We start from the raw sequence: 16,021 nt of genomic DNA, 5'->3' as shown, positions 1-16,021 counted from the left end.
AGACTTGGTAAGATCTGTCGTAGTATCGGTACGGGGAAGTGGGCCTCGGAGCCAGGTAAGAATTTCGGCCGTTGAGCTCGGCGCATGAGGATGTCTGCCTACAGCTTCATCTCTACACCTCATCTTCTTTGTCCGGTTTAACCCTCCATTGCTGTAAATTCTCAAAGAACAAAATTGTTGTCTACATAATACAGCTAGGATTCTAACTAAGGCTGCTTGCTTTCACAGCTCGTGATCCCATCTCCAAATCACCCCGCACCGCATCAGCACCGCATCCTACTGATCTTCGAAACAATGGCTTCATACGAGGGTATGCCACTTGCTATGCCCACGTCAAGTGTTCCCGCCTTGCTAACAGAAACTCGAAACAGTCGAACACAACACAGACGACCTCAGCTCAACAACACCCCAAACCCACCCCCGCCGCCCAGATCTATCTACCTTCTTCGCAACTCTATCCGAAATCACACCCAACCCCTCCGAGACCCGGACGCGAGAATACGCTGTCCCGGTACCAGGAGATGTCAGTGCAGCATTTCGATCACTCGCTGAAGCCTTTGAATATATAAGGCGAGAGCATGATGTTGGCGACGCTGGCGCTGGCGCTGGTGAAGGTGGCGAACATGGACATGATTCGGCTCTAATTGACCAGATGATAGAGGCATTGTTACAAGGCGCTGATATGCCGCCGAGGGAAGTTGAGGGTGTCAATGAGGAGTTTTGCGCTAGTAAGTCTTTCCCTTTAAACCCACCTACACATATGATAGTTAATTTAATATTGAATGTGTCAGCCCTCGACCGCATCCCTCGCTCATCCCTCAAGGAATCTCAATCATGTCCTATATGCAGCAACCCATTTCTCGACGATCCATACCCTCTCGTCGTCCGTCTTCCTTGCCATCCCACGCATCTCTTTGATCTGGAATGTGTGACTCCCTGGCTCCGGTTAAGAGGCACATGTCCGCTTGATCGTACGGATTTTGGGAAGCAGCAGCGCGAGAAAGATGCGGAGAGACGGAAACAGGCGGAGAAACGCAGGGCGGCGTTGGCGACGTCCGAGCCCAATGATGAGGAGGACGAGGAGTGGGATGGGATGTATGCTTGAGATTTAAATAAATAGAACATGAATTTCATATAAAGACAGAATGAGTTCCTTTATTATTAACGCCGATGCCTACGTATGCAATAGCCTTTTGTAGATATGTACATTATACACCAATGAACTCCTTTTCGTGCAATCGTGTCTATCATGCAACTCATAAGAAATCTTACTCATCCAAAACCTCTTCAACCACATCTGAGGTCGTCGAGGAAGAAGGCACTGCTTTCTGAATCGTCAACTTTCCCACACTATCAACAATCGCCTCATGGCCCGTCTTAGCCAACACTCCACTATCATCCCGGACAACTTCTCTTGCCTCGAGTTCCTCGACGATCTTCTGGTTCTCCTTGTTATTTTCCAGCAAGAACTTCAGACACATCACAGCATGTTCCTTCATGTATGGGTTATGCGCATCAAAGCTGGTGCAAGATAGGATAGCTTCGACACCGCCATGTTTGCGGATCTGGTTCTGGACTTCGGGGCATCGCCATACGAGAGATGATAGGACTAAGACAATGAGTTTCTTGAGGTTACGCCATTCAAATTCACATGGATCTTCGGTGATGGGTGGTGATTCGGCTCGAGAGCCGGTTTCGTCGATATTTTCGTCTACCGGATCAACGTCTGTTGGGTCGTAAGGCCGCTCAACGGCAACCGGTGGAGCAGGTTGCTGCTGGTTGCCGGTGACAGAGTCAGTCTGGTTGTTGGTCGAGACGGTTGTCGAACCGGTTGGATTGGTCGTGACCATAGCACTGAGGGGCCCCTTGGGAATATTTGCATCCAGTTCTTTGATCAATGTGACGAGATCGTAGACAATCTCCCATTTGACAATCAAATTCTTCCAGTCATTGTTCTCCGTCAATACCGCGAAGAACTCAAGGAACTGGTATACTCCCTCATAAACCCGCTCCATATCCCACAGGTTGAGAGGGAAGTCTTCGGGCAGTGCTCGACCTGCACGGATTTGACCTTGCAGGTAAATGAGACCACATGTCTCTGGTATAATGGTGCCACGGAATATGGAAAAGATGTACCGTACAGTAAGCACATCCACTCGTGAAAGTGGTGGCGGTTGTTTGGTTTCGGCAGATTGGCCATCGTTCGAAGAGGCTGGAGAGTATTTATTGCGGAAGATGTGGGTCAAGATCTTGATCACCACAGCCTGTGCTGGGGAAATGATATCTTTTTGCTGGCCAAAGTCTGCGTATGCATGTGACATCAAGCCGTTCTTGAGGATGGCCTCCATGATCTGAACCATGAATTGGAAATACACTTCGTCATCGGGCAAGTCCCAGGCGGCGATGAATATAAGTAACTCTCGAAGCAGATTGCGACCCGTATCCTGCGTCAACAATATGTGACAGCGAATTGCTTGCATGTTGTTGATTACTTCGCGTTCCACACTCTTCGTCGCCGCAGCATCTATGATTCCAGCCTTGATAATCATCGGAAGAGCTTCTATCTCTGCAGGCCCCAGAACGAGAGGAATATCTGTCAACAGTCCTCGCTGTTGATCACCGGGTCTTCCACGATAATCATCATCATCGTCCTCATCCTCTTCTTCCTCATCAAGACTGCCTTCAGCACCATCATCGAGACTATGACCATCATCATCAGCATAACCATCATCATGATCGTAATGTTCATCGTCCTCCCCTAAAACCTGGGAAGCCTCCTGTGCTCGTGCCATCAGTTCCTCCTTTGCTATTTGCAACGCATCGGCACCCGATTGGTAGGACCGAGGTATACTAGTCTCTTCCTCACTTAAAGGACCATCTGCTGTAATCGCCTTGAATCTTTCAAAATCAGGGAAATCTGCCCAACATACTCGCGGGTACCCTGTCGTGGCACTTCTGTCGATACACAATATATGTTGGCGTCTTGTTTCCTCATCCGGCTCAGTAGCATCTTGTGATTGGCCCTGCAAATTCTTCATTTCGTCCGCCTTGTTACCCAGAATTTCGGTCAGAACGGTCCTTATCTCTTTGGCCTGTTCTGGATCTTTGCCCATTTCTTGAATCTCTTTCAGGGTCCGGCCCATCAGTTTCTCCATATGATCTTTAACTTGCGCAAGTAGCAGCATGGAAGCCTCTTGCTTCATATTTGCAGGTTCTAGAGGAAACCTGGAAAGAGCCTCAATGAGCAGATCTTCCGCAGTCTGTTCGCCTCTCAAAGATCCTATAAGTCGCTCGCCAGTTCGCACGACCGGTGCAACACCCTGTGGCGGAGGGCTGGCTGGATCCAATGGTTCCCCCGGCATGATAACCTTATAATCGCCATTCGAGTGATATCCGAAAAGATCCAACCAGAGCACAAGCTTGCGTTGTTCGTTTTGCATGATGAAATTGTTCAGGAATTGTAGGCATATAATCAATAGGCTTTTGTATAGATTGACCACCTTTTGCCACCGTTCTTCGTTTCTCGCATTCGATTCTCCATCGAAGCCTCGCGCAGTAACCCTAACGCAGGTATCTATCAACGCCAGTATCCGCTGGTCGAATCCTTTCTCTGCTGCTAGGTTTTGCGCTCTATTGGTCGTTGCGAGGAGATTCCGAGCTATGGTGCATAGGTCTCGTAATCGTTCAATGTCTTTGATCAGGCTGAAGTAATTGTATGCGATGAGGTTCGAAGATGACTGCTCGTAAGTCGAAGTCGGTGGGCTTTTCCAAGCGAAGGATTGCGATTCGAGATGTGGAATAGCTTTGGTAAGGACATCGGTAAGGCCTTGCCAGACGTCTGGCGAAACTGCTAAGCTCTGTCTTTGGTACGCAATTAGCAAAGAAAACCCCCTCGTGGCAGTAGATATATTAGGTAGAAAACATACCGAGTGTCCATTTCATTTCGCGTTTTTGAGACAATCTTTTTCCCCGCAGCCAACATTTGTTCTAGCTGTTTGTCGTCAATCATGCCTCGAGTCTCATAATGACTAAGTGTACCAGCAAGGATAACCTTGAGCAACAGCTCTGCTGGAGAGCATTTTTGCTCGGGCTCCATTGACGGCTTGTCCGACGACATATTGAATACAAATAAGTCGTAAGAAAGCTCAGCGCAAAGAAGGAGGAAACATAAAATAGGTTGATGAGATGCGGAGAAATTAATGGTTGATAATTTGTAGCGGCAAGATGGTGGGCTGTGGTGGGCTGGCGGTTTTTCCGCTCCGGCTTATCTTATCGCATACAATGATAAGTTAACTAACTTAACTAGTTAACTATCTAAATACTATGACATGCTATGTAGAGCTATGTTCTTGGACCATCATATTCATATTCTCGTTCATATCCGACAATTGCTACGCGGCCAAATTCAATGCATCGCGTAAATTACCCCAGAAGCCTAAGTCATATAAATTTTCAAGAGACTGAAGCTTCGCGACGGGATCAAACCTCGGGTCAACAGGGGCGTGCTCGTCCTCTGCCTGCAGAATCGAGTTTGATTGCAAAGAAACCGAAAAGCCTAGCCTCGGAGGTTCGTTCGTTATAATGAGTACTTGGTCAGTGGTCGCAGGCCATCGTGTTTCCGGCTCAATCGACTCATCCCGCTGCCTCGGTGTCTTGTAAACTTGGCTTCTCTTGGCCTTGTAAACAAGTCCATAAGCAATATCTTCTTTCCAATCATCCCATTTAGCGGTCTCGTTTGTTGTAGTACCTGCCCATACTAGATAAATGTGATAAACCAAAAAACCGAATGCTAATGGAGCCGTCATAGCCGCCAACAGAAATACCATGCCGATTCGAATATCATCAGCCACCGCCAAAGCCCAGAAGTTGAGCCATGTCATCCAAGACATCGACTTGCCCCAGGGAGCCCCTCCAGTTCCGAACGCCTTTTGCAAGTTCTCTTCAAGCAACATATGTCCTAGATACATGCCATAGGTGAGCATTATCGAGAGTGATAAAAGCAACGCCAGAAAGTAACGGTAATTCTGGCGACCCACGCAATTGGTCAACCAGATGCAGTGGTGGTCATGTCGAGAAACGCAAGCATTGCAAGTACTGCAGTGCTTGCTACGTGCTGGCTTCAAAAGATGGCACGTTGAGCATTCTCTTCCCGGGTGAAAGAGTACTCTATCGTACGGATAATGGGCCAACTCGTCCTTCACGTTTTCAGGTGTAATGAAACATTTGATTGTGACACATGCATATAGGAAAGCGTATGGCAGAGTAACTGCTATCGAAACAAATAATCGATGAGCTGTTCCTAATCTTGGCCATGCTCTCGGCACAAACGCCAATTCTGATATTGCTAGTAGTCCTACGAAGAATATCTATGAACACAATTAGGACCAACAACCAAAAGCTACTTAGACAATTACGCACCAAGACCAACGGATGGTTGTCATAAGCTATATACCGGCCAAATCTTTGGCAGCCTGGTACTAATCGACCGCCTAATAGAAGCAGATCTAGACGAGCAAGACCATGCGGAATGTAGATCCAAAGGAGTCGATGTAAGAAGCCGATCGGAGTTTTCCTGTTCATTATTAGCGCTTGACTGAGACTCTTAAACTAGGGATATGTAACATACCTAAACACTGGCAGTCGACCAAAAAGCGCAATAAACACAAGAACAGAAAGGCCCAGCACGCTCAGTGCTGCGGTACGTAGAGTGATCAGCCCCATATCTGGGGAACTTCAGTCAGTCTACCAGGTTAGTCGAGGTGCATTATATATGAATCCGAGAACTTGTCATCTACACCACATAAGTAGATGTCAAGTGCAAGTAAGGCGTATGTCAAGAGCTGTCAACTGGTATATATATTCAGCTCCAGATAGCAAAACGAAAGGATGCTTCAGAGTCATTTGACGACGCCGAGCCTTCAAGGGCGGACACAAAAGCAACCATAGCTCCGCTAAACTCTTTTTGGTATATTATCACGTGATCTGTACTCCTTTTTCGACGACCGACACCGCTGATTGGTTCCTTCCTAGAACAATCCCCAAGATAATGTATGTCAACTGAGAGTCACATCTTGAATTCTTGTGTGCATCTTTGATCTTTATACTATTTCCCTCGATTATATACAGGACAATACCAGAACTTCAGTTATGAACATATGAAATCCACATTTCATTGCAGATGATCTCTGGTTTGGCCTTGATTGAGCGGCTCTTCTGTCAACTCATACATCCTCGCTATCGCGATAGGCGCTACTACGTATCAATTCAGACACTCTGAGAAAATGGCTACCGTAGTTTATACAAAACCTCCGCAAGATGGTAGTATCGGGACGCTCTTTGCTGGATACGCCTTTTGGGTGTCGGCGAATGTTCCCCAGCGAAACAGATTCAAGGAACTCATCCAAGTGAGATCTTATCATCTACCAGCTTTTTATTTACGTTCAGACCATGAACTAACAATGAGTTAGATAAATGGCGGCACTATTGTGCTTTTGGAAAAAGATGCAGACGTCAAGCTTGTTGATCATGCAAAAAGAGAGATCCCACTAAACTCGTAGGTTCGAGACGTCTGTTTATGGTTCCAAATCAAACATTATGTCTAATACTTGTTTCAAGGTATTCATACACTTTTATCGAGAAGTCTGTTAGATATGGCCGTCTAGAAGATCTAGAAGATCACAGAGCCGGTCAAAGGACTCGCCCGGTTGGGGCAGTCGGGATACCTGCTCGAAGTTCCAGGACACCATTTACACTCCAAGATGATCAGATACTCTGGGATTGGGTGCAACCATACGAGAAACGCGGCGATCAAATTGCCGGCAATCTCATATATCAACAACTCGCTGAGCAGGTACGTTTATGAAGTGCGCGTGAACTGGGATATGGGACAAATAACCTAACGACAATCTAGAATCCTCGACATACCTTTCAATCTTGGCGAGATCGCTATTTGAAGAGACTTCGACACCATGGGCATCGTCCAGGTGGACCAGCACAAGAAGCTGAATCAACCGCGCCGGAACAAGTGTCAACTGTGCCCAAGCCAAGAGCTACGATAACTCACATATCAAAGCCAGACTCGCATGCAGGTTCTTCAAAGATAAAACGCGATGGTCGTCCTACTCACGACACGGCTGCAGCAAATAAACGTAAACGGCCATCGTACGAAGAGATTTCAGCCGTTTCAAATACTGAGGGTGACCATTCATCCCAGAAGAGACGAAGGATACCCTCACCTGCCAGAGCAGAAAGTGACTCGCAACTCGAAACGTCAGATGGATCTCAATCAGCGAAATATGAAACAGCGCCTCAATTCCCAGTCCCCGAAGACAGCCAAATAGATGATGACGATACCCTCGTGCCTCTGACGACTCACGACGAAGATACCGAAGAGAACGGCGACGCCCGCGCCCTCGAAGCCTGGATCCAGAAACGTATAGACTCCGGTAGAAATGGGGACCACATTCTTCAGGCTCTCAGTTGCACATCTATGAACGCCGAGCTCGCAGATCAAGTACTAGATCTTCTGACCAAAGGGAAGGGTATACCAAAAGATATGCCTGGAGTATGGACGGAAGAAGATGATGAAGCGCTGACGGGTCAGGATGGAAGAGCTATGGAACGTGTGATGAAGAAACATGGCTCGGAGATTTTTGATGAGCGATGGCAGTTCCTTGAGCAAAGTGCCAGGGCGACACAGCTAGTTGCGCAGGGGGAGTAATTGAATGTATCTGTTCCGGTGGTGTCTCAATACATAAATTCGGATAAGATTAATCACATCCAATGTTGATATCAATATCGACTAGTTTTACAAGAATCAAGCCATTTCAGATATGCGCATGAAATCGCTCCAAGAAACAATCTACTGATCATAGAGCCAAGAAAGACAGTTTAAAAAAAAAAAGAAAAAAAAATTGAAGATTCAAAAAAGAACTTAAAATTACAATAGCCAGCACCAAAAAATTGCCCTGTACCAAAATAAAAAATCGCCGTTTGGACTCTGAGGTCCTACTCCTCGACGCAACATAATTGAATATGTAATCCTAATCGTAAGGAATTGAATATCAGAAAGTCAGACGAACCACATTCGCAATGCTGAATAAGATAAGTAGCTGCTTTATCGCCACATTCATATTTTGGGAAATGGTCGTTGTACTCGTATATTTGGTTGAAGATTGGTTATTTCACCCTTTGTGTGTCGTGAGGGGCTGCTTCCAGGAAAGAAGGAATCACAAGACTTCGGGCTCATTCTTCGGCGCCATTACCCTTAAACACACTGCGGCAATGTCAGTTGAAGTCCGTTCAGAAGATTGCAATTTTGGCAACTTACAGATGTGCTTCATAAAATTTAAGCATCTAAGAAGAAATTCAGGGTTAGTCATCGGACATGAAGCACGGAACGAGCCAACTTACCATGAGGGGTATCTTTTCATAGCACAAGTTAATTGAGACCTTCGTTGTCTTGCCGTTTGTCCAATTCAGGTATGCGACCAAGCCGTGTACTCCATCAACCTCGATTGTCTTCACCTTCATCACATTCTCTTCCCAATGGTCTTTGTCTCGAACCCAGTCCGGTATGCCTCTGGGGATGTCTGCGCCTAAGAAATCTGTGCCGTTGGTTTCTTGTTTTGTGACTTTTTGTTTCTTTGTAGTGGTTCGTTCCGGTGTGGCCTTCGCACTTGTGGTCATAGATTTTCGCTTCCCTCGTCCTGGCTTTCCTGCGGGTGGTTCTGGGCGGCCACCAATCTTCGAGTAGTATTCGTTGACTGCATCCTCTGCGCCTTCCCTACACATTCATATCACATCAGTCACGGTTCCGAGTAACAAGGTCGATTTGGGCAAGCTTCGTACAGTAATCCTTCTTCTGGCTCAAGTGTCTGGTCTGAGGGGTCATCATAACCTTTCCATTTTACATTGAGCATGAGAACCTAGTTAACCGTAGTCAGTAGGCTGGAGGAGGTTTTCGGGGTTGTGTTGCGCTCGACAGACATTTTTGTGAAACTCGTGGCCGACAATTGATTCAACAACATAACTGCACTGCAATCAGCCAACACTTCCGACAACTTGCATGCGAAACAAGGACTCCGACATACACGTCCTCTTCTTCTTCGTCACTTCCCTCCTCATCACTTCCATCCTCATCTCGGTTGTCATTTGCGGCGTTATTGGTCTTTTTGAAAGGAATTTCTTCACCGGTCGACTCGCTGTCGGAAGACTCGTCGGTGTCTGACATAAATTGAGGTCAGCCAAACACTTCTAGATGGGGACAACGTAGAGTGCGAAAGACAAGAGGGAATCCCACTTACGAGGGGGCATGGTGGACTCTGTCTGCTGAAACAAGTCTTGAACTCGGCGTAGGAGATCCAATTTGATGTCGGTGGTGGCTTGGAGCAAGCCGGATCTCAGGGGATTATGAAGCAATCAACACGGCTGCGAACGAAGGGATTTATGTGATGAGCTTCGACTTTTCGTTCAGTTTGCTGTTTCTATCTTGTCGCGCTGAGTCGCGTGGAGCAACAAGTTCACTTTGGGCCAGGGCTTGGCGGCACCAAGCCTTTTTGGGCAAACAGCTCTCCAACTAAACCCGATTGACACTAATCGTAATGTTGAAAAAAGGGAACGAGAGAGAGACCGCCGCACTCACTGTTGGATAAACAACATCAAGGAGTTCTTTTGATCTCCGTATTCGATTCTTTCCTTTGAGACATAACATCTTGTCCCTATCTCTCTTTTCTCTCTCTTTTCTTTTAGTACAGGACTCTGTCCTCGCAGACCACCGTCAATATGGCTATGCGTATGTCCGCAGTACCCCTCATTATGGAAAATTATTGACTGACTATTCTCAGAGCTTGACTTGTCGCAGGGTACGCTCCGCCAACTTATCTCGAGATATATAACATTGTTTCCGATCCTTACTGACTACGGCAACAGCTTCGGTCATCAAGGATGAGCAGGGCCGCCCTTTTATCATTGTGCGAGAGTACGTTTCCCCGGATAATCGAATTAGAAAGCATCTCAGGCCTAATGTTCACGGATAATATAGCCAAGGAAAAAAGAAGAGACAACACGGTAACGAGGCGGTCAAATCACATATTGTTGCGGCAAAGACTGTTGCCAACATCGTCAAGACTTCGTTGGTACGCCACTTACAAAAAAAAGGGGGAGGGATGAGATAGAATCTGACAAGGTATTAGGGACCACGAGGTCTAGATAAGATTCTCATTTCGCCGGATGGGGATATCACAGTCACGAACGATGGAGCCACGATTCTAGGACAGATGGAAATCTCAAACAATGTCGCTAAACTTCTTGTCGAATTATCGCAATCCCAGGACGATGAAATCGGTGATGGAACAACCGGTGTCGTGGTGTTGGCTGCTGCCCTCTTGGAACAAGCATCTGAGTTGATTGACAAGGGTATCCATCCGATTCGGATCGCCGACGGCTACGATGCAGCTTGCGAAATCGCTATTGCACAACTCGACAAGATCAGTGATGAGATCACCTTTTCTACGGACAAGACAGACAATTTGATGAAGGTCGCCAAGACATGTCTGGGTAGCAAGATGTATGTGATGTGCATTCTGATTAGCCTCGATATACTAACGATTGTAGTGTTTCCAAATCTCACGAACAATTCGCTAAAATCGCCGTCGATGCCGTGCTCTCCGTCGCCGATCTCGAGCGGAAAGATGTGGATTTCGAGCTTATCAAGGTTGATGGCAAAGTTGGCGGTTCCCTTGAAGACTCCTTGCTCGTCAAGGGTGTCATTGTCGACAAGGATTTTTCACACCCCCAGATGCCCTCGGAGGTCCGGGATGCCAAATTGGCCATTCTGACCTGCCCGTTCGAGCCTCCCAAACCCAAGACCAAACATAAACTTGATATCACATCGGTGGAAGAATTCAAGCGCCTGCAGGCATACGAAAAGGACAAATTCACAGAGATGATTCAACAATTGAAAGACTCTGGTGCCAATCTCGTTATCTGCCAGTGGGGTTTCGACGATGAGGCCAATCACTTGCTTTTACAGAACAAATTGCCCGCGGTTAGATGGGTTGGAGGTCCTGAGATTGAATTGATTGCTATTGCGACCAATGGACGTATTGTTCCTCGATTCGAAGACCTCACTGCTGAGAAGCTCGGCACTGCTGGTTTGGTTAAGGAGTTGACCTTTGGCACAACACGTGAGAAGATGCTTGTTATCGAAGAGTGTGCGAACAGCCGGGCTGTGACGGTGTTTGTACGGGGTAGTAACAAGATGGTATACTCTATCCATTGTATATATAATTTGTACACATTCTGACGGATCGACAGATCATCGACGAAGCCAAGCGATCGCTACATGACGCTCTGTGCGTTGTGCGCAACTTGGTCCGAGACAACCGCGTTGTGTACGGTGGTGGTGCTGCCGAGATTGCATGCTCCATTGCAGTCGAGGACGCCGCTATCAAGGTTTGTTGTCCTATTCAATATGATTAAATGTATAAACTAACGAATTTCACAGAGCCCTGGCATTGAACAATACGCCATGCGAGCATTTGCCGATGCTCTTGATGCTGTGCCACTGACATTGGCCGAGAACTCTGGCTTGAACCCTATTGAAACTCTTGCATCTATCAAATCACGACAGGTCAAGGAGAAGAACACCCGACTGGGTGTCGACTGCATGTTCACCGGCAACAATGGTTCGTCCATTCTTTCCTATTATGGAGTCACAGTATTCTAACGTATTACAGATATGAGAGAACACTTTGTCATTGACCCTCTCATTGGAAAACGCCAACAACTCCTCCTTGCCACGCAATTATGCCGAATGGTCTTGAAGGTAAGCTCATATTTGGACTGCGTTACATGATGGCAAGCACTAACAAAACCTCCAGATCAATAATGTCATCATCTCCGGCGACGACCAGAGTGAGTTTTAAATAATTGATGTTCCCAATGTACACCAATAAATCAAAAGTTTAGTTTGTTGGAGAAGATACTATTACTTTGGGAGATGTACCACTTTGATCTTAGTATATACAACATGAATGTAGCACTGTAATGGGTATAAATTCGCAACAACCGTCACATATTCACATATTCAACATCATCATACCGTCCTTCGTTCTTTCAATACTGGCTCCGCTCTTTAAAGATCTTTCCCAAGACCACCGGAGAAAAAGCCACGCTATCGTGATTCTCCTCCAAAACCGTATTGCTATCAAAATCCAGCACATCTTCGAACCCCTTGAAGCAGTTCTCGAAATATTTCTGCCCTGTCTTTCCAATCATCACATCACTTTCCGCAAAATACGCTCTCATTCTTATCTTGGCTGTACTGCCTCCTCCTCTTCTTCTTCTCTCGCTCTCAGCGAATTTGTTCGCAAACTTTGTATAATCATCACACTCAAGCCACGGCGCTCCCTTCCTTAGACACTGCAACGCCTCCTCGTTAGCGCCGAGAGTACTCTCCTTGAATATAAAATTAGCCGTCAGCTTCTCCAATTCGATCTGCACGTCTTTTTCCAAGCCGTATTCCTGCTCTATAAGCCGTCTTTTCCGTTCGGACATTGTGACGGCGTCTCCACCGGGTAGTTTGTCCTTCATACTGGTTATAACTGCTCCGCTGGATGATATGAGCGGGCTAGTCATGAAGAATTGAGGGATTTGGTTCCAGATGGAAAATGCTTTTGTGGGGATGTAACGGGCGAGTTGCCAAGCTGTCATGTGGGAGTGTGCTGGGTCAACCCAGGGTGCTAATTCTCATTCATCAGCTTGTATTTTTCGAAAGGTAGACTTTGAAAAAAGTTGTACGCACCTAGACATGCGACGTAAGGATGTTCCGGATCAAGAAGATCCCGATGAGTAGTCAATGTATTCAGCAAGTAGATGATACCCGCGCTGTGCGATACGAGAGACACATGGTCTATGGACAGATGCTTCAAGAGAAGCGGCACCAGCTCAAGCCAGATTTCGACTCGCGACTCGGGTGGAACAGATGCAGAGCCGCCCATTCCGGGGCTGTATCATATATTCAATGTTAGTCTTTCGGCCCTATCAAGCAGGAGGGGTGATACATAAACTTACCGATCAACGCTCAACACTCGCACACCTAATTTCTTTGCGATCGCATGTATGTACACGCCTATATATCGCGAGCCGAACATGCCTGGCATGAACAAGAAAGTAGGTACATTTTCGGCTGTGCTGTCTGGACGAGCTCCGATATCTGCATATGTAACTGGGAGCTCGCCATGGGTGGCCGTTCGAGCCAGGATAAAGCGTCTGTGAAAGTGTCGTTGGGATATGTACTCTGCCGCGATGGTGCGTGGGTTTTTAGTTGTTGACGGCATTATCGCAGGTTTCTATGTGGTTTTTTTATTATTTTCTTCTCTCGTTCTAACGTTGCGAGGATTCAATGTACACAGGGGTCTCTAGTGAAGCATTATGGAGGTGTCGCTCTAGGCAGACGGAATAATTTTCTGCCCAGGCTCTAGCGTGGATGTCCTGGCACTAACATGTATAACAATATGGTTGTCGCATTTGAGTCTACAAACAGTATTCTATGAACGTATGGAGTTCTGGTGTCGTCAAGTCCAAATGGTAACTATATAGCGAGTGCATCAAGATAGGGTTTACCATCGCACGTGAGGATAATTATATCCTAGCTTCCTATTTGGGTACCGGTACCTAACTGCACTCAGCAACAATCGACCACACCCCTCATTTAGTGCGTAGATTCCTAGGACATCTATATCATCCCTCTTATCATCATCATCATCATCGTACGGGCGGCGGCTACCTATCTCCAACCCCAGTGCCTGATCTGATGCCGGCTTATCTCCCTCCCATCGGCACCGCCCGCCACGGCGAATGTAACATCGCAGCCCCATGATTAGAGCGCTCATCAAAAAAGACACCGACTGCAACCTGGAATACTAGCCGCCAGACGGTGAACATTTAATCAATTTAAGTTTTTTCCTGCCGACCCGCTAGCCGAACATCATTCCGGAATGATAATGATATTTATTCATCCTGATGGAGATTGCGGTGTGTGTCCGCTGGCTAGGTACCGGTAGGCGTGATACAGTCTCGGATTGAATTGAAATTGTCTTGGGTATTGCTATAACCAACGTACGTAGTGGTAAACATACAAGAACAAGGCAAGCAACGTAACATATCACAATGAAATTGAATAATACTACAGAGTAATTCTAGAACAGATGCGATGGAGATGTCCACAGCCTATACTCCGTAGAAGAGCTTGAAAATTATGATTGTGGTTGTGCCATGTGCTTAGCCCATCTTAGGCTTAGTTCGCCCGCCCCCAGCCTCCGCAATTCGTGGATCACGATGGCTCCGGACTCAGAAGTTTCATGGAGTTTCAACACTCGTTCCAGGGTACGATTAGAGCGCGAGAACTTGTACGGAGTAAAGCCTGTAGCCGAAGATTGAGAATGAAGCAGTTTTTCAGGTTCGCGAAAAGAATTCTAGATTGAATCAACCCAGCGTCAACTGTTCGATTGCATTTATGGCAGTTTTTTGACCCCGGACCAACCATGGACCAATACTTGAGAACCCCCATACCTAGAATACAGAACATACTACTCCGCACGTAGAGAGTGATTTATGCTAACTACTGCATAGACCATACTATCTATGTATTGCGATCACCAGATCCTTCGTCGTACCCTCGTCGAATCCTTCATGGACCACACAAAATGATCGGAGTTTTATCTAGGTTTCTGGCGGCATTCAAAAATAGCCACAATGCGCCAGGATATCATCACTACAGTGGACATCCCGGTGTACAAGTCACTTGATGTACAAAATTGTAAAGACAAGTCGATCTAGAAGTCGAAAAAGCAATCTCGTGTAGTTGAGCATGGTTCATCCGGGATCTGGCTATGCTCACCCGCCAGTAAGACTAGCAGATGTAGCTGTGAGCTACGGTAGGCGCAGCTAAAACATGGATGATGGCTGTACCGAACGGAAAGGCTAATATCCTCGCTAATATGATAGCCGAGCAAAGCGCTATAGAATATACTCATAGTACGGTAGAGCTGGCAGGTATGGATGCCATTTATTACTGCTAACTAACTAACTAACCTACTACAGTAATAGTAGTTGTAGGATCGGTATCATGCCTTGTATCGTCAATTTCGGAAATCAAAACAGTCCAGATACAAATCGATCGGCGCAAATACAATCACAAGAAAAGGGTTTGTATCATCACATGATCTGTTATTTGCTTGCGCAGTCGGTATCACAATCACGAATTTCACGATCTTTGCGATTCAGTTCAATATTATATTCATGTGCACATGTTACACAGCTAGCCGAGGCAAGCTGTAGCCAGCATTGAAGCTAGGTTCCGATTTCAATAGATTCAATATCTCCGGAACAGCATCACTTGATTTTCGTGCCTGGCCGGCAGCCTAGAGCTTATGTCTTAGACACAATCGTTGCATAGCCGAATCGCCAATCGGACAGAATAGATGTCTGTACGTCGCGTTGGTCTGATCGTACTTAATTAGGCATACACTGTTGATCATCTATGGTTAGATTCGATATCAGAGTACTGTGTATGTAACTAACTAACTACATGCTAGTAAACTGAGTAATCACATATATTTTCATCGAGAATAGATTAATTGGCTATGATGCGACGAGTCGCGAGTCAATACGTAGACAGGGCCAACGGAGTTAGGTTACAGCCCCAACCTCACATTTGGCGATCGCAACTGCAGACGAATGTCAGGGGTTACCAGCATCTATACGGAGTAGTTAAATGAGAGTCAATGAATGCGTCGAGTTTGCGATTGTCGTACGTATAGCTACAGCTATGATAGCTATGTCTAGCTATGTATCATACTCACCACGCAGGTACATATATATAGTGGACCTCGCTCCCGTCATGCATGAAGTCTGTACACTCAGGTACCCTGGGTAGAGATGGATCGATCCATTGAGTCTAGGGGTACGGTTGTAAACATGTCTGTCTTGATCTTTTCGAATACCTTAATTCCCGTTC

At 46.4% G+C, this 16,021-nt stretch overlaps 7 protein-coding genes across 7 annotated transcripts; 3 read left to right on the top strand and 4 right to left on the bottom strand.

The window, feature by feature from the left end:
* Positions 1-294: 294 nt before the first annotated feature.
* On the top strand, positions 295-1,105 carry EYB26_001679 (uncharacterized protein; the record flags this gene model as incomplete). The annotated part of the gene is made up of 3 exons (XM_054260988.1): positions 295-310; positions 372-728; positions 792-1,105. 3 exons carry the CDS (start codon positions 295-297, stop codon positions 1,103-1,105), a joined length of 687 nt encoding a protein of 228 aa, XP_054116963.1.
* A 163-nt stretch (positions 1,106-1,268) lies between these two features.
* EYB26_001678 (uncharacterized protein) lies at positions 1,269-4,117 on the bottom strand (the record flags this gene model as incomplete). Its single annotated transcript, XM_054260987.1, has 2 exons — positions 1,269-3,861; positions 3,927-4,117. The coding sequence occupies 2 exons, from the start codon at positions 4,115-4,117 to the stop codon at positions 1,269-1,271; spliced, it is 2,784 nt and encodes a 927-aa protein (XP_054116962.1).
* A 274-nt stretch (positions 4,118-4,391) lies between these two features.
* EYB26_001677 (uncharacterized protein) lies at positions 4,392-5,721 on the bottom strand (the record flags this gene model as incomplete). Its single annotated transcript, XM_054260986.1, has 3 exons — positions 4,392-5,366; positions 5,419-5,572; positions 5,627-5,721. 3 exons carry the CDS (start codon positions 5,719-5,721, stop codon positions 4,392-4,394), a joined length of 1,224 nt encoding a protein of 407 aa, XP_054116961.1.
* Positions 5,722-6,281: 560 nt separating this feature from the next.
* On the top strand, positions 6,282-7,720 carry EYB26_001676 (uncharacterized protein; the record flags this gene model as incomplete). The annotated part of the gene is made up of 4 exons (XM_054260985.1): positions 6,282-6,404; positions 6,468-6,553; positions 6,616-6,850; positions 6,911-7,720. 4 exons carry the CDS (start codon positions 6,282-6,284, stop codon positions 7,718-7,720), a joined length of 1,254 nt encoding a protein of 417 aa, XP_054116960.1.
* Positions 7,721-8,244: 524 nt separating this feature from the next.
* EYB26_001675 (uncharacterized protein) lies at positions 8,245-9,315 on the bottom strand (the record flags this gene model as incomplete). Its single annotated transcript, XM_054260984.1, has 7 exons — positions 8,245-8,275; positions 8,330-8,355; positions 8,413-8,785; positions 8,851-8,927; positions 8,989-9,031; positions 9,093-9,225; positions 9,306-9,315. 7 exons carry the CDS (start codon positions 9,313-9,315, stop codon positions 8,245-8,247), a joined length of 693 nt encoding a protein of 230 aa, XP_054116959.1.
* A 468-nt stretch (positions 9,316-9,783) lies between these two features.
* EYB26_001674 (uncharacterized protein) lies at positions 9,784-11,927 on the top strand (the record flags this gene model as incomplete). The annotated part of the gene is made up of 10 exons (XM_054260983.1): positions 9,784-9,793; positions 9,846-9,863; positions 9,931-9,979; positions 10,043-10,136; positions 10,194-10,567; positions 10,615-11,263; positions 11,317-11,454; positions 11,507-11,687; positions 11,739-11,827; positions 11,883-11,927. 10 exons carry the CDS (start codon positions 9,784-9,786, stop codon positions 11,925-11,927), a joined length of 1,647 nt encoding a protein of 548 aa, XP_054116958.1.
* A 190-nt stretch (positions 11,928-12,117) lies between these two features.
* On the bottom strand, positions 12,118-13,340 carry EYB26_001673 (uncharacterized protein; the record flags this gene model as incomplete). Its single annotated transcript, XM_054260982.1, has 3 exons — positions 12,118-12,743; positions 12,806-13,008; positions 13,075-13,340. 3 exons carry the CDS (start codon positions 13,338-13,340, stop codon positions 12,118-12,120), a joined length of 1,095 nt encoding a protein of 364 aa, XP_054116957.1.
* Between the last annotated feature and the right edge of the window lie 2,681 nt (positions 13,341-16,021).

This window comes from Talaromyces marneffei, chromosome 1 (genome assembly GCF_009556855.1).
Source record: "Talaromyces marneffei chromosome 1, complete sequence".
Lineage (NCBI taxonomy): Eukaryota > Fungi > Ascomycota > Eurotiomycetes > Eurotiales > Trichocomaceae > Talaromyces > Talaromyces marneffei.
This window is presented reverse-complemented; position numbering and strand designations above follow the sequence as displayed.